At 39.8% G+C, this 17,835-nt stretch overlaps 2 protein-coding genes across 7 annotated transcripts in view; both read left to right on the top strand.

Moving 5' to 3' along the window:
• The window catches only part of bms1 (BMS1 ribosome biogenesis factor), a 29,290-nt gene extending 14,446 nt beyond the window's left edge, over window positions 1–14,844 (top strand). The window contains exons 11-23 of one of the 2 annotated variants that reach the window (XM_034708087.1): window positions 1,095–1,196; window positions 2,467–2,615; window positions 2,760–2,841; window positions 4,000–4,067; window positions 6,519–6,731; window positions 6,857–7,045; window positions 7,196–7,376; window positions 8,566–8,624; window positions 9,196–9,321; window positions 9,855–10,002; window positions 10,276–10,451; window positions 10,704–10,865; window positions 14,409–14,844. In XM_034708087.1, coding sequence (XP_034563978.1) covers window positions 1,095–1,196; window positions 2,467–2,615; window positions 2,760–2,841; window positions 4,000–4,067; window positions 6,519–6,731; window positions 6,857–7,045; window positions 7,196–7,376; window positions 8,566–8,624; window positions 9,196–9,321; window positions 9,855–10,002; window positions 10,276–10,451; window positions 10,704–10,865; window positions 14,409–14,636 — 1,883 coding nt within the window. In that variant the 3' untranslated portion in view covers window positions 14,637–14,844. Of the gene's footprint in view, window positions 1–1,094; window positions 1,197–2,466; window positions 2,616–2,759; window positions 2,842–3,999; window positions 4,068–6,515; window positions 6,732–6,856; window positions 7,046–7,195; window positions 7,377–8,565; window positions 8,625–9,195; window positions 9,322–9,854; window positions 10,003–10,275; window positions 10,452–10,703; window positions 10,866–14,408 lie in introns of both variants that reach the window. The other variant, XM_034708086.1, reaches the window with a different exon arrangement.
• Window positions 14,845–17,461: 2,617 nt separating this feature from the next.
• Window positions 17,462–17,835, top strand: part of mtr (5-methyltetrahydrofolate-homocysteine methyltransferase) — a 35,295-nt gene continuing 34,921 nt past the window's right edge. For all 5 annotated transcript variants that reach the window (XR_004634735.1, XR_004634738.1, XR_004634737.1 and 2 more), the window contains exon 1: window positions 17,462–17,661. Coding sequence is in view for 1 of the 5 variants with exons in the window: in XM_034708126.1 (XP_034564017.1) it covers window positions 17,619–17,661 (43 nt within the window). In the remaining 4 variants the exon portion in view is untranslated. The remainder of the gene's footprint in view (window positions 17,662–17,835) is intronic.

Here is a 17,835-nt window from a genome sequence, read left to right as displayed (position 1 = left end):
GTAACCTAGCCTGTAACCAAGCCTTGATCCAGTTTGTAACCCAGTCTGTAACCCAGCCTGTAACCCAGTCTGTAATCCAGCCTTGATCCAGACTGTGATCCAGTCTGTAATCCAGTCTGTAACCCAGCCTGTAATCAAGCCTTGATCCAGTATTTAAACCAGTCTGTAACCCAGCCTGTAATCCATCCTTGATCCAGTCTGTAACCCAGTCTGTAATCCAGCCTTGATCCAGTCTGTAATCCAACCTGAAATCCAGTCTGTAACCCAGCCTGTAACAAAGCCTCTTATCCAGCCTTGATCCAGTCTGTAGTCCAGTCTGTATCCCAGTCTGTAACCCAGTCTGTAATCCAGCCTTGATCCAGTCTGTAACCCAGTCTGTAATCCAGCCTGTAACCAAGCCTGTTATCCAGCCTTGATCCAGTCTGTAACCCAGTCTGTAATCCAGCCTGTAATCTGGTCTGAATCTAAGCCTGTAGTCTAGTCTGAATCCAGCCTTAATCCAGTATTTAATCCAGTTTGAATTCAGTCTGTAACCCAGCCTTAATGTCAACTGTAATCCAGTCTGTAATCCAGCCCTCATCCAGTCTGTAATCCAACCTTTAATCCAGCCTGTAATCCAGCCTTAATTCAGTCTGTAACCCAGTCTGTGATCCAGTCTGTAATCCATCCAGTAGCCTAGCCTGAAATCTAGTCTGTAATCCAACCTGTAATCCATTCTGTAGCCTAGCCTGTAATCCATTCAGAATCCAGCCTAATCCAATCTGAATTCTGCCTTAATTCAGTCTTTAATCCAGTCTTTAATCCAGTCTTTAATCCAGTCTTTAATCCAGTCTTTAATCCAGTCAGAATCCAGCCTTAATCCAGTCTGTATCCAGCTTTAATCCAGTCTATAACCTAGCCTTAATCCAGTCTGTAACCCAGCCTGTTATCCAGCCTTAATCCAGCCTTAATCCAGTCTGTATTCTAATCTGTTATTGGATTAGATTACTGTAATCTGATCAATTTACTTTGAATGTCAGGGCCCTGTGATATTGTGAGCTGAGGTGTCACCCCAAGCTTCATTGTTGGATTAAGTTCTCCTGTGTCGTCCTCAGGTGCCCTCAGGTGGAAGGATGGCCTGCAGCAGAAAGCATCACAGGCGTTTCTACGGCAGCAAGAAGCTGCTCCCAACCTGAGGAAGCAGGTGTACGGGACAGGTAAGTGCTGATCTGATGTTACCTGCACATAGATATAGAAACAAACACAGCTGTGATAACATCTGACTGCTCTACAAACTCATTCACTTCTTCACTTTCACACTATTTGTTTGTTTACTCTTTGTTTCATTGTGTTTGTTTAGGTTTACTCTTTGTTTCACTGTGTTTGTTTATGTTTACTCTTTGTTTCACTGTTTGTTTATATTTACTCTTTGTTTCACTGTGTTTATTTGTTTAGGTTTACTCTTTATTTCACAGTTTTTATTTGTTTACTCTTTGTTTCACTGTGTTTATTTATTTATTTTTACTCTTTGTTTCACTGTTTGTTTATTTTTACTCTTTGTTTCTCTGTGTTTATTTGTCTATGTTTACTCTTTGTTTCACTGTGTTTTTTTATTCTTTGTTTCACTGTTTGTATATGTTTACTCTTTTTTTCACTGTGTTTATTTGTTTATTCTTACTCTTTGTTTCACTCTTTGTTTATGTTCACTCTTTGTCTCACTTTTTTCATTTGTTTGTTTACTCTTTGTTTCACTGTATTTGTTTATGTTCACTCTTTGTTTCACTTTTTTCATTTGTTTATGTTTACGCTTTGCTTCACTATGTTTATTTATGTTTACTCTTTGTTTCCACTGTGTTTATTTATGTTTACTCTTTGCTTCACTGTGTTTATTTATGTTTACTCTTTGCTTCACTGTGTTTGTTTATGTTTACTCTTTGTTTCCACTGTATTTATTTATGTTTACTCTTTGTTTCCACTGTGTTTATTTATGTTTACTCTTTGTTTCCACTGTGTTTATTTATGTTTACTCTTTGTTTCCACTGTGTTTATTTATGTTTACTCTTTGCTTCACTGTGTTTATTTATGTTTACTCTTTGCTTCACTGTGTTTATTTATGTTTACTCTTTGCTTCACTGTGTTTATTTATGTTTACTCTTTGTTTCCACTGTGTTTATTTATGTTTACTCTTTGTTTCACTGTGTTTATTTATGTTTACTCTTTGCTTCACTGTGTTTATTTATGTTTACTCTTTGCTTCACTGTGTTTATTTATGTTTACTCTTTGCTTCACTGTGTTTATTTATGTTTACTCTTTGCTTCACTGTGTTTATTTATGTTTACTCTTTGTTTCCACTGTGTTTATTTATGTTTACTCTTTGCTTCACTGTGTTTATTTATGTTTACTCTTTGCTTCACTGTGTTTATTTATGTTTACTCTTTGCTTCACTGTGTTTATTTATGTTTACTCTTTGTTTCACGTTGTTTACAGTTGTAGAGGCAGGTGATGAAGAAGAGGAGGAAGAGCTGGGAGGTCTGTTCAGAGTCAACCGGCCTCAGAAGAGTAAAAAGGTCACCGCTGACGCTCTCGACTGTTCACACTTCAAACCCGACACATCGCATGACTGGGACCTGGAGGAGGTACACAAACACACACACACACACACACACACACACACACACACACACACACACACACACACACACACACACACACACACACACACACACAGTGTGTATCTTGTTGAGATGAAGCTTACAGGTGTCTGTGTTTTGATTCTGCAGATGCTGAACTCCATCAGAGACTGTTTTGTGACAGGGAAGTGGGAGGAGGGTCTGGACGCTGCGACTCTGCTCAAAGAGGATGGTGAGAGAGGAGGCTCAAAACACACACACTGATACACAATCAACACAAGAGTGTGAGCCCTCAGTGAAGTGTTCTACAGAGTGTGAGCCCTCAGTGAAGTGTTCTATAGAGTGTGAGCCCTCAGTGAGAGTGTTTTACAGTGAGCCCTATGTGAGAGTGTTCTACAGAGTGTGAGTCCTCAGTGAAGTGTTCTACAGAGTGTGAGCCCTCAGTGAAGTGTTCTACAGAGTGTGAGCCCTCAGTGAAGTGTTCTACAGAGTGTGAGCCCTCAGTGAGAGTGTTTTACAGTGAGCCCTATGTGAGAGTGTTCTACAGAGTATGAGTCCTCAGTGAAGTGTTCTACAGAGTGTGAGCCCTCAGTGAAGTGTTCTACAGATTGTGAGCCCTCAGTGAAGTGTTCTACAGAGTGTGAGCCCTCAGTGAAGTGTTCTACAGAGTGTGAGCCCTCAGTGAAGTGTTCTACAGAGTGTGAGCCCTCAGTGAAGTGTTCTATAGAGTGTGAGCCCTCAGTGAGAGTGTTTTACAGTGAGCCCTATGTGAGAGTGTTCTACAGAGTATGAGTCCTCAGTGAAGTGTTCTACAGAGTGTGAGCCCTCAGTGAAGTGTTCTACAGAGTGTGAGCCCTCAGTGAAGTGTTCTATAGAGTGTGAGCCCTCAGTGAGAGTGTTTTACAGTGAGCCGTATGTGAGAGTGTTCTACAGAGTATGAGCCCTCAGTGAAGTGTTCTATAGAGTGTGAGCCCTCAGTGAAGTGTTCTACAGAGTGTGAGCCCTCAGTGAAGTGTTCTACAGAGTGTGAGCCATCAGTGAAGTGTTCTACAGAGTGTGAGCCCTCAGTGAAGTGTTCTACAGAGTGTGAGCCCTCAGTGAAGTGTTCTACAGAGTGTGAGCCCTCAGTGAAGTGTTCTACAGAGTGTGAGCCCTCAGTGAAGTGTTCTACGGAGTGTGAGTCCTCAGTGAAGTGTTCTACAAAGTGTGAGCCCTCAGTGAAGTGTTCTACGGAGTGTGAGTCCTCAGTGAAGTGTTCTACAAAGTGTGAGCCCTCAGTGAAGTGTTCTACAGAGTGTGATCCCTCAGTGAACTGTTCTACAGAGTGTGAGACAGTGTCATAGACATTAACATGTTTTTGTTGTTTTTGTTTTTGTCATTGTGTGTGTAGAGGAGCTGTTCGGGGACTTTGAGGATCTGGAAACAGGCGCAGTCCATAAAGGACAGGATCAGGATCAGGTGAGTCCTGTCTCAGCTACATGAGGTTTTAATTGATCCTCCCCACATTCATTAATGAAGAATGAAACACAGCAGAAGTATACACCAAACATAAAACCCACCACACCATTCCACTGAGACGTTTAAAGACAACAGGACGATGAAAGATTCAAACGTGTTCAGACCAGTGGGACAGAAAGAGGATCACGCTGAGCTGAAAGCAGAGGAAGAAATGAATGATTCAAAAACTGTCATAGTGAGGGACAGTCTCAGGGTTATCAAATGACTCTTTCATAGTCATTTATCTCGTATGTTCGTAGTGATTGTGTTTGATTCATGTTTTCAGGTCAGTTTTAAATGCTCTGTGTGCTTTCATTCAATGACATTTCAACATGAAACTGTAAATAATATTGATAGAAATCATGTCAGAGCATCAGCAGCAGCTCTAAACCAGGAAGTTATATCTCCAATAGATGAGTGTGATTACTTTTCTCCTCCGCATGGACCTACGCCATTGTGTTGACAAAGATGATTGTGACAACTCAGCTTGGTTGAGTTCAGCGTTTCCAATATGGCTGCCGCTGACGATTGGCTTCAAAACAGCGCTCAGGGACAGATAGGAGATGTCACAGAGACTACGTCCATTATTTATACAGTCTATGGTTTTCAACTGAGAGCGCTCAGAGCGCTGCAACTCAAATCAGCTGTTTTTGCGCTGAGGACGCTGAATCGGCAGTGGACACGCCCCCTCAACCTGAGCTGCTGTCACACAGTTTATAAGCCTGTTGTGTGTTAATCCAAATGAATATACACTGCGTGCACAATTATTAGGCATGTGAGTATTTTTGTGAATATGTAAAAAACTATGTTAACAGTTGTTTTCAAATTTGTCTAGAAGTCAGATAGTGAATATATTTGTTCAACTGTGTGGTTAAAATGATGCTTTTTAAAGTACGTTGGCTGTATTTTTAAATAAATGGAGAATCTGCAGAAATGAGCGTGCCAAATTATTATGCAAGTTGGTGATAAGAGCATATAACTTGTAAAAATTAAAAACTAGGCACCATTTTAAACGTTCTATTTACTACAACTGTTTTCAAACTTCAACAAAAACAGTTTTCTTTACATTTGTGTACAAAATAAAACTGTTAATGTCTGTAAAACATTTCAAATCTGTCCAATGTCCAATATAACCTCCTCTTCTTTCAGTGAGGGTCAGAGGTCACTGTAAACTGATTTAGTTTCTGATGACTTCTCTGATGACTCTGTGAGCTGTACCTTGTATGGCTTTCCAAAGAGGCTCTTTTGAGCTGTATTTCTCACCATCACTGTAAATTATCTTCTTCAGTATTGACCACAAGTTCTCAGTCGGGTTGATATTGGGTAAGCAGGCAGGCCAGTTCATGAGGCGATCCTCTTTTGTATTTTCCTGCATGGAGGAAAAGACATTCAGCTAAAGTGAAAAAGATGCTAGTGTTCATGCATGAGCACAATCCACCGTCACATGCCTCATGTTATTCCCAGGACAGGACGGCATCTCAGGGCTTTAAAGAGGATCGCCTCATGAACCGGCCTGACTGCTCACCTGATCCCAACCCGACTGAGAACTTGTGGTCAATAATAAAGAAGATAATTTACAGTGATGGCAGAAATACAGCTCAATGAGCATCTTTGGAAAGCCATACAAGGTACAGCTCACAGAGTCATCAGAGAAGTCATCAGAAACTAAATCAGTTTACAGTGACCTCTGACCCTCACTGAAAGAAAAGGAGGTTATATTGGACATTAGAGAAACACTTTAGATTTGAAATGTTTTTAAGACATTAACAGTTTTATTTTGTAACAAATGTAAAGAAAACTGTTGTTTTTGTTGAAGTTTGAAAACAGTTGTAGTAAATATTATTATTTCAATCAATAGAACGTTTAAATTGGTGCCTAGTTTTTAATTTTCACAAGTTATATGCTCTTATCACCAACTTGTATAATAATTTGGCACGCTCATTTCTGAAGATTCTGCATTTATTTAAAAATACAGCCGAAAAGCATCATTTTAACCACACAGTTGAAGAAATATATTCACTATCTGACTTCTTGACAAAATTGAAAACAACTGTTATCATAGTTTTTAACATATTGTGCATGCAGTGTATGGGTGTAGCCATGGTTGATTTGAAAGCCTGGACAGAGCACAGACCGGAGATGTCAGCGTGTTCTTTGTTGCAGCAGAAATGTTTCCACCAGCAGAGATCTGGTGATCACTTTTCCAGAGATGGACAGCCAATCAGAGCTGGAGTTTTCATTCACTTCCTGTATGATATTATTCTGTGTGTGTGTGTTGTTGGTATGCTTTGTCTCTGAGCAGCTCCTCTGATATTCAGGTTGTTTTCATCATTGAATCATTTGTTGATGTTCTGAATCTCCAGCTGTGAGTTTTCTCCTCCTGATCATGAAGTTTGTCTCGTTCACAAGCAGAAGACTGAGAATGAGGACGATGATGATGAGGAGGAGGAGGAGGAGGAGGAAGACGCTGCCGGGGGGATGATGAAGGTGGATGAGGACGAGGCTCTGAAGAAGAAGCGTCTGGAGAAGAAGCGGCGGCTGAAGGAGCGGTTCGATTCCGAGTATGATGACGGAGACGCCACGTACTTTGACGACCTGAAGGAGGAGCTGCAGAAACAGGCCGAGGTACCCGAGACAGATGTCCTCTTTATAACTGTTTTATTAAACTGTTTCATGTCAGACCAGGACCAAGACCAGGACCTGTTTGTCTTTCACGTATCATCCCTTTAATGAGACATGTGTCCATGCAGCTGAACAGGGCGGAGTTTGAGGACGTGGACGATGAGACCAGAGTTCAATACGAAGGTTTCAGACCGGGGATGTACGTCAGGTTAGAGATCCCCTCTCTGCCCTGTGAGTTTGTGATGAACTTTGACCCCCAGTATCCCATCATCCTCGGGGGGCTGGGCTCCAGTGAGGGCAACGTGGGATACCTGCAGGTATGTGGCACTGATGTTATTGGTGTATTGATCTGAGTGTGAGTCATGTGTTCACAAAGTTGTCTTTGTTATTTGACTTGTGCATTATAACTAAATATATAAGCACTCATCCGGACATTCAGTCTTTGTTGTTCTTGTTGTTTGTTTCAGATGCGGTTGAAGAAACACCGCTGGTACAGCCGGATCCTGAAGACCAGAGACCCCCTTATCCTATCTTTGGGATGGAGACGGTTTCAGACCCTCCCCCTGTACCACATCGAGGACCACAACGGACGCCACCGCCTGCTCAAGTACACGCCACAGCACATGCACTGTGGAGCGTCCATCTGGGGTCAGACACACACTCCACACACACCTCACACACACACCTCACACACTGCAGTGTTTACAGGGTTTCATGGACCTGAACTAGCTGAGTGTAGAAGTTTTCTGTGTTCATGTACTCAAACTGATCATTCTTCTTTTCTTTTTCAAAGATCTGTTCATTTGAATTTTTTACATACACAAGATCAATGTAAACAATTAAAGCAAGAGATGTTTATTGTATAAGAAACACAAGTGAATGAATGAAAAGTCAACAAATAATAATAAATGATAATAATTTAAAATAAAAGATAAATAAAAAGAAAGGAAAATAAAAAATAGTGAGACTATAATAAAATAAATAGGTTCATATTTAAAAAATAAATAAATAAATGCAAAAGGTAGAAAAGCGATATGAACAAAAATACTAATAGTTATATAAAAATAAATAAATACAAATAAAAAATTATAATAATACCAAAAACAAATTGAGAAATACAATTTTGAAAAACTGATCTGATGATGAGAGAGCAGGACATGATTCTGATGCAGATGTTTCTCTCAGAAATATCTTCACATGCCTTTAGTATCATAGAAGATTTATAATATATATATATATATATATATATCATATAACCCTGTTAAAGTGGGTTCACGTAGGTCAGACTGAAGTCCCTCTGATTGCTGAACTCCTGGAACCTGGATCATGATGTTCTCTTCAGTTGTAGTCTTGCTGCCCTTTGATGCTCTCCTCATGCTCCACTTTAAAAACATCTACAAAGATGTTTTCTCACAGACAGAGGCATCACTCTGTGAAGCTGTGCTCAGCCTAAAGAACATGTCAGACTCCTAACACATTAGAGGATAAGAAATGATCCAGTCTGCTCAGACTCTGAGGATCATGTTTAACCAAGGCTGCTCCAAACTTCAGGGTTTAAAGAAAGGAGGTATTGAACCTGGGCCAGGTCTACTTTGAGGACTACAGCCTCTGTACATGCAGACAGACTGTCTCCTAGATGAATGTGTGATGATGGGCTCACAGTCTCTTTGTGATGAAGATGTTTCAGGGTTAAGGGTCACTCCTCTGTGACCTGTCAGATACGTCTGTTCTTATTGAAGGGGTGTGTTCCTCTGTCAGTGGAGCTTTAATCTTAGAGTGGTCCTGTCTGTGATAATTAATATTCAATAACCTCTCTCTCTCTCCGGTCCCTCTGCAGGCCCCGTCACTCCTCAGGGGACAGGCTTCCTGGCTGTTCAGTCAGTGGCTGACACTAAGGTACGTGAGCTCACAGCAGGTGAAGGGGTCCAGATCACCTGGTGAAAGTGAAACCCTGACGTGTAGTATCTGTCAGAACATGTTTTCCCCTGTCGTCTGAAGTAAATGATGTAGAGGCGGCAGTAGCTCAGTCCATGGGGACTTGACTTGGAAATTGGAGGGTCGCCGGTTCAAGTCCCAAAGTGGACTGATGGCTGGAGAGGTGCTGGTCCATTTGCCTGGGCACTGCAGAGTTGCCCTTGAGCAAGGCACCAAACCCCCAAATGCTCAGGTGGCGCTGGTTGATGGCAGTCTCCACACTCTGACATCTCTCCTAAGCATGTCCATAGCATGTTTGTGCATGATTTGTATGTATATCAAACTTATGTGTGTCTATCATGAACAAAAAAAGAACACCAGTGGAAATTCAAATTTTCACTGGTGTTCTTTTTTTAATAAAGTATGTTTACCTTACCTTTAAATGATGAAGAAGTCGTATGAATCCAGTGATAATCTGAAACTCCTGAGACTTGGATGACTGTTGTTAGATTATCTGTTAAAGCTCATCATGTTTTCCTGTTTCTTCTTTCAGACTAATAACTTCCGCATCGCAGCGACAGGAGTGGTTCTGGATTTAGATAAATCAGTGACTGTCGTAAAGAAGCTCAAACTCATCGGTTACCCCTACAAGATCTATAAAAACACCAGCTTCATCAAGGTACGGAGGTTTTCAGCCGTCATTGAACACTAACCGGTCTGATACGAGTCTGCAGCCTCCACCTCTGAAGACGGAGGGAGGGGACCGTGAGAGATCTATCACAGCTCTCAAACGTCCCCTGGTCTCAGTTTTTATTTCATATGATCAGATATCTCTTCAGACTTCACGCCTGATCCTCCGTCTTCTCCAGGAGAGGACTCAGTCTGACATTAGAGGGACAGAGACAGACCTGTTGGGACGTAAACATCATAGCTGCCTTGAAACACAGATGTCACACCTGAATGATTTACATAGAACCAGTTAGCTTCAGAGCTAACAGCTGCAGCCTCACATCGAGTCCTGTGCAGACACGTTCTGACCCGGATCGATGGTTTAATGTGGAGCTTTGTTTCCTTCTGAGAGACAGGAAGTTGATATGTGGTGTTTTATTTTGTAGTTGTAGACAAATATTTTGATTCACTTGTTTCTGACGGTGTGTATGTTTTCTATTTTTAACATCTATGACCTTTCTCCCTCCCTCCCTCTTTCCACAGGGCATGTTTAACTCGGTGTTGGAGGTGGCCAAGTTTGAAGGAGCCTCTGTCCGGACGGTGTCAGGGGTCAGAGGTCAGATCAAGAAAGCTCTGTCCTCACCTGCAGGAGCGTACAGAGCTACGTTTGAGGACCGCCTCCTCATGAGCGGTGCGTGTTGGTTTAATGTTGATGTCCTGCTCACCGTCAGATACCTGTCGTCCTCCTCATACTGTGTTGTTGTTCTTGTTGTTGTTGTTGCTATTGCTGTTGCAGACATCTGTTCCTGCACTCCTTGTACCCGGTATCTGTGCCTCAGCTGTTTCTCTGTGTTGTTGTTGTTGTTGTTGATGATGATGATGATGATGATGATGATGATGATGTTGATGTTGATGTTGATGTTTATGTTAATGTGTTGTTGTTGATGTTGATGTGTTGTTGCAGACATCGTGTTCCTGCGCTCCTGGTACCCGGTCTCTGTGCCTCAGCTGTATAACCCGGTCACGTCTCTGCTGCTCCCTGTGGGGATGAAGGACGGCTGGTCCGGCATGAGGACGCTCGGACAGCTCAAACACGACCTTGGCATCAGGAACAAACCAAACGCTGACTCTCTTTACAAGGTACCTCTGACCTCTGACCCCTGGACAGCTGCTCTGAAGTTGAATTAGTTTCTTCCCTGCAGCATGGTGCTGTTTTAGGTCAGGGGATTCCTAAGGTCTCTTAAAGGACACTGCTGAAGAGATCGTCTCTCTTAAATCTGTTAAATAACTGTTGGCCTGTTTCTGAGCTCTCTCTCTCTCTCTCTCTCTCTCTCTCTCTCTCTCTCTCTCTCTCTCTCTCTCTCTCTCCCTCTCTCTCTCTCTCTCTTCCAGACGGTGGTGCGAGCTCCGAGGCGTTTCAACCCCCTCCACATCCCCAAAGAGCTGCAGAAGGCCCTCCCCTTTAAGAGTAAACCCAAACAGCACCAACCTAAAGGGAAGGTTCCCAGAGACCTGCAGAGACCCAGCGTGATCCGAGAACCCCACGAGAAGAAGGTGAGTGAAGCAAACTGAACTGAAAGTCTTTATTGTGCCAAACCAGGAGTCCCCCTCCTGTTTGGTGTTCAAAATAAAAGAACATGCCTGGATACAAATGAAACACCTTCACACAGACGGAGCTCTCTCCTTACACAGTAACAAACTGATATTAAAAAAGAAACATGAAACTATTCTTAGTGACCCTAAAGAAGTGAATGAGTCCTTTGCTTCCTTCTACAAAGAGCCGTACAGCTCAGAGACCAGCTTTAATAAATCTGCATGTGAAGGTTTTTTGAATAACATTAACATGGAACGTCTCTCTGATAGTGAATCTGAACATCTTAATGCACCCATCACACCGAATGAAGCTGATCTGGCTGCTAGGACCAAGCACAAGGGCAAATCACCAGGCCCAGATGGTATTCTATCTGAACTCTATCTTACTGTCTGGCCCTTACTCGGCCCTCTGCTCACAGAGATGATACAGATTTCACCTGAAGTGGTCTCCTTCTTTAGAGATGTTAACACAGCCTTAATCTCTTTGCTTCTCAAAAAGGTAAAGACCCTGTAGACTGTGGGTAGAGGTTACTATCGCTTCTAAACGCAGACTCAAAGATGTATGCGAAGGTCCTGGCTCAGCGACTTCAGGGTCACATGACCAAACCTATACACAGCGATCAGACAGGATTCATAAAATCCAGGTTGGCATCAGATAATGTTAGAAGGCTTTTACATATTATAGACGCTTCTCCAAACTTAGACACTCCAGCAGCTGTCCTCTCACTCCATGCCATGAAGGCTTTTGACTGCTTGGAGTGGCCTTTATTATGGTCAGTGCTCGAAGCTATGGGCTCTGGTTCTCAATTTATTAGCATGATTAGTAGGGATGTAAGGATACACTCAACTCACGATTCGATTCAAATCCCGATTTTGGGTTCACGGTACGATTCACTCACGATTCTCTAACGATTCACTCACGATTCTCTAACGATTCACTCACGATTCTCTAACGATTCTCTAACGATTCTCTAACGATTCTCTAACGATTCTCTAATCACTCTCTAAACACTCTCTAATCACTCTCTAATGACTCTCTAATGATTCTCTAATGATTCTCTAATGATTCTCTAACAATTCTCTAATGACTCTCTAACGATTCCCAAATGATTCTCTAACAATTCTCTAAAGACTCTCTAATGACTCTCTAACGATTCTCTAATGATTCTCTAACGATTCTCTAATGATTCTCTAACGATTCTCTCATGATTCTCTAACGACTCTCTAACGATTCTCTAACAATTCTCTAATGACTTTCTAACGATTCCCTAATGATTCTCTAACAATTCTCTAATGACTCTCTAATGACTCTCTAACGATTCTCTAATGATTCTCTAATGATTCTCTAACGATTCTCTCATGATTCTCTAACGACTCTCTAACGATTCTCTAACAATTCTCTAATGACTCTCTTACGATTCCCTAATGATTCTCTAACAATTCTCTAATGACTCTCTAATGACTCTCTAACGATTCTCTAATGATTCTCTAATGATTCTCTAACGATTCTCTAATGATTCTCTAACGATTCTCTCATGATTCTCTAACGACTCTCTAACGATTCTCTAACAATTCTCTAATGACTTTCTAACGATTCCCTAATGATTCTCTAACAATTCTCTAATGACTCTCTAATGACTCTCTAACGATTCTCTAATGATTCTCTAATGATTCTCTAACGATTCTCTCATGATTCTCTAACGACTCTCTAACGATTCTCTAACAATTCTCTAATGACTCTCTTACGATTCCCTAATGATTCTCTAACAATTCTCTAATGACTCTCTAATGACTCTCTAACGATTCTCTAATGATCCTCTAATGATTCTCTAACGATTCTCTAACGATTCTCTAATGATTCTCTAACGATTCTCTCATGATTCTCTAACGACTCTCTAACGATTCTCTAACGATTCTCTAACGATTCTCTAACGATTCTCTAACGATTCTCTAACGATTCTCTAATGATTCTCTAACGATTTTCAAGAAAACTGGATTGAACTCAAAATTTAAATAACTATTATTTTATTTCAGTCCTCAGATATGGACAGTTGCAATATATATGTTCTCTTATATTTCTTTGTAAACAAAGTCTTCCTTTTTCATTTTTAAGGCGTGTTGTAACAAAATAAAACCACTGCACACTAAAATCACTGTACAAAAATACCAGAACAATTATAGAGCAAAGGAAAGTGAACGATTCACAAATGAAAGTATTAAATATTAAAACAAATAAGGTCAATCTCTTTAATTTAGGGATGTTCATTTCAAGTATTTTCTGTGATCAATCTTTGGAAATGTTAACCATTAATTATCGATTAATTATTTAAAAAAACATGAATGTTTTCCATTTCAAATATAAAGCCAAATGTGTTTTTTTCCCCTGAATCAAATGTTCCTTCACGACACAGTGTATGTAACTGACAGTATTAAATATCTACAGATCATATTGAGGTGTTCAAAATGTTAAACACGCTGAATATCAATGTGAGGAGCAGGCTTATAATCTCTGTGGACTCATGGTCATAGAGTGAAGACTCAGACTACAACATGTGGATTTACTGCAACAGGACAACTGAACAGGATCAGATTTCAGACTCTCAGTGTCCAGTTTTCTGTCTACTCGTTCTTATTGAGAAAAATAAGCCTGTGAACGTGGTCAGGTGTCAGCCAGGAGCCCAACCGGGTCATAATCAGTCCGACGGCGGAGAAACAAAGCGCTCGTGGAGACCTGTCACTCAGCTGCAGCCCCCAGCTGAGCGTCTCCTCTGTGAGCAACACCTTCAGTCAGCTGATTCACATGAAACATGCTTTAAACTTCAAACACCTCCCTGATAGCTGAACCAGATGAGACCACATGATGTTTGTTCCACCTGATAGAAAATCAAAACAACAAAATGTGTTCAAGTAATTTCTTAACAATCAATTCATCCATACTCCATTAATTGTTGACACCCCTAGTTTATTATTATTATGATGTTCTGTTTGTTTTTTCTCCTTTCATTGTTTGTATACGATTATCTTATTGCACAAACATGATGTTGCTGATTGTGCTGATCAATATATTGCTTGTAACAACCTTCAAACAAATACCAATAAAGTCCAAATTTGATCACAAAACAAAAAGCAAAACAAAAAACACACACGTCTGAGAAAACATGAGAAAGCATCAAACCTGAGAGCTAAGAGCTGCAGCAGTGATGGGCTCTGCTGTCTGAGTTCAACCCATGTAAAATAATCACAACCAGCTCCTGCTGTCTCTCTGCAGAGGACTGTTAAAGACTGTTCACTGCTTTAACAATAGGAACAGTGTTAAGAGGCCACAGTTCACCATGCATGTGTTACCAGAGCAGATAGAAATGAAGGCCACTGCTGCAAAAACAAGACCCAGTGTGACGCACAGAGGACGGCCTGCATCCAGGACACGCATCAGTGTCTGAAAAACCCTGCTGTTTCCAAAAACATGAGATATTTCAAGGTTGTCTTTCTCATCTCACCCTGCAGGTGGCAGCGCTGCTCCAAGCCCTGAGCACAGTCCACAACCACAAGAGGAAGAAGGCACACACACTGCAGCACGCCAAACACAAGGAGTTCCTGCAGCAGAAGGAGAAACAGGAGGAGGCCAAACTGCAGAGACAGAAGGAGGCACGCAAAAAACTGTACCGCGTCATGGGCCAGACGGACCAGAAGAAGCAGCGGTCCAGCCTGAAGGGGGCGCCGAAGGACGACTGAATCCTGATGTTAGACTGTATACAGATTGATGGTGTTAAAGATGAGGACCCAGAGCTCTGCAGATGACACACAGAGGATCTGTGTTAGTGTGTGTTTCACTCATTTAAAGGAGTATTCTGTGTTTTTTTTCTACATGTGTGGATAAATGTAAAGCTCCGTTTGAACTTGTTTTAATAAAACAATAATGACATAAAAGACTCGTACTATATATCACAGTGTGTTTTCAAACTGAGTTCCACTTTTTCTGTTCTTTACTTAAACTTTAAAGAAAAAAATCAATGCTGGAGACACGTTTAACTTCCTCTCCAGCATTAACAGGGTCACACCTGAACACTCTGATGAGAGATCATCTGTTTTTACAGTGCACGTCTGTTTCATTCTGACAGCTACATCAGGTCAGCAGGGTGTGTTTAATGATATCACCATCACATCTCACTCAGAATCAATGTTCACAGTGTTTGTTGCAAGATGTTTGTGTTAGTTTAAAATTCAAACTCCTGAGAGAAGGGATGAAAAACAGTTCTCTGTAGTTTTACTGGAGAAAACCTGCTGCTGACAGATAACCGTGAGTACAATCTTTAACATAACACCTGAAACTGACCTCTTCTAAACTTAGTTTTCACTTTGAAACATTGGCATGAGGCAGAGGCAAAGTTGATAGAAATAAACCTGATGTTGGTTCACTGTGAGGAAATGATTTTTAAATGTGTTTTTTAAGGTCTCTGTTTAAAGATGGAGACCAATCATTTCTTGTTTTGGCCATAAAAAGCAAAAACCTTTTGTTAGATCATAATTTCATCTACAAGCTGAAATTTGTTTGTGATATTTCTAATTTGACCATCAAACCACGCACATTTTATATCTTTACTATCATTTACTGTGTCATGAGAAAAAGTCGGAATTCTGACTTTAATCTCAGCATTATAACTGAAATCTCAGAATTAGATTTTAATTCTGTATTTATCACAGGTAACGAAGCCTACATAACCTGTGCGGCGACGTTTGACGGTGATATTTCTACTTAAAATTCTGACTTCAATCTCGGAATCAAAATTTTAATCTCAGAATTCTGACTTCAATCTAAGAATTCTGACTTCAATCTCATAATTATGACTTTAATCTCAGAATTATAACTTTAATCTCAGAATTCTGACTTTAATCTAAAAGTCTGACTTTAATCTCAGAATTATAACTTTAATCTCAGAATTCAGATTTAAATCTCAGAATTCTGACTTTAATCTTAGAATTATAACTTTACTCTTAGAATTATAAACTTTAATCTCAGGATCATAACTTTAATCTCAGAATTCATACTTTAATCTCAGAATTCTGACTTTAATCTCAGAATTCTGACTTCAATCATAGAATTCTAACTACTCTTAGAATTCTAACTTTAATCTCAGAATCATAACTTTAATCTTATAATTATAACTTTCATCTCAGAATCTTAACTTTAATCTCAGAATTCAGATTTAAATCTCAGAATTCTGACTTTAATCATAGAATTATAACTTTACTCTTAGAATTATAACTTTAATCTCAGAATTATAACTTTAATCTCAGAATTCTGACTTTAATCTTAGAATTATAACTTTAATCTTAGAATTATAACTTTAATCTCAGAATTCTGACTTTAATCTAAAAGTCTGACTTTAATCTCAGAATTATAACTTTAATCTCAGAATTCAGATTTAAATCTCAGAATTCTGACTTTAATCTTAGAATTCTAACTTTACTCTTAGAATTATAAACTTTAATCTCAGAATCATAACTTTAATCTCAGAATTCATACTTTAATCTCAGAATTCTGACTTTAATCTCAGAATTCTGACTTCAATCATAGAATTCTAACTACTCTTAGAATTCTAACTTTAATCTTAGAATTATAACTTTCATCTCAGAATCTTAACTTTAATTTAAGAATTCAGATTTAAATCTTAGAATTCTGACTTTAATCAGAATTATAACTTTACTCTTAGAATTATAACTTTAATCTCAAAATCATAACTTTAATCTCAGAATTCTGACTTTAATCTCAGAATTATAACTTTAATCTCAGAATTCAGATTTAAATCTCAGAATCATAACTTTAATATCAGAATTCTAACTTTAATATCAGAATTCTAACTTTAATCTCAGAATTCTGACTTTAATCTCAGAAATCTGACTTTAATCTCAGAATTCTGATTTTAATCTCAAAATTATAACTTTAATCTCAGAATCTTAATTTCAATCTCAGAATTCTGATTTAAAGCTCAGAATTATAACTTTGATCTCAGAATTCAGATTTAAATCTCAGAATCATAACTTTAATATCAGAATTCTAACTTTAATATCAGAATTCTAACTTTAATCTCAGAATTCTGACTTTAATCTCAGAATTCTGATTTTAATCTCAAAATTATAACTTTCATCTTTAATCTCAGAATTCTGACTTTAATCTCAGATTATAAAACAATTGCTCCTTTTTTTTCCCAGTGTCCCTTATCCACTTCGTTGGTTATCTGTTTTATAGAATGATCATTTTATTTTCATTCCTTTTTGCCTCTCTGACTTTATAACAATAATAATGTGTAATAACCATACAGTCTATGGTAATACCATGATAACTGTGAAACAACATTTACAGTACTCGTTTACTGCCCACCTCTGACAGTACGTGATGTGTCGTAGAAATATCACCGTCAAACGACGCCGCACAGGTTATGTAGGCTTCGTTACCTCTGATAAATACAGAATTAAAATATTCATTTAAATGTCGTTCTTCATAGACTGTAAATTAGTATTTCTCTGTAGGACGGAGTTCTGCCAGTGCTCTTATTGTGAAGGTCTGAGGGCGGAAGTGTGTGTCTGCAGTGGGGTCAGGGGAGGACTCGAGGAGAGAAGCAGTCAGCCGGCTACTTGTAAAGAAGTGAAGTGTGATCCGCAGAGATTCAGCGGGCAGCGGGACTGTGTTTGAGGCTGAGGCTGACTCTGAACAACATGGCGCCAACCAACCTTCTTCATCAGTCCTCAGAAAGGGCGGGTAAATCACGCTAACCATGCTAACTGTACTTACTGTTAGCTTCAGACAGCAGGGCGAACTTTCAAACTCTCTCTCTCTCTCTCTCTCTCTCTCCCTCTCCCTCTCCATGTGTGTGTGTGTGTGTGTGTGTGTGTGTGTGTCTGTGTGTGTCCGCACGCGTGTGCGCGCGCGCGC

This window comes from Notolabrus celidotus, chromosome 18 (assembly GCF_009762535.1).
Source record: "Notolabrus celidotus isolate fNotCel1 chromosome 18, fNotCel1.pri, whole genome shotgun sequence".
Lineage (NCBI taxonomy): Eukaryota > Metazoa > Chordata > Actinopteri > Labriformes > Labridae > Notolabrus > Notolabrus celidotus.
The sequence above is the reverse complement of the archived record's forward strand: the minus strand, read 5'-3'. Positions and strand labels throughout refer to the sequence as shown.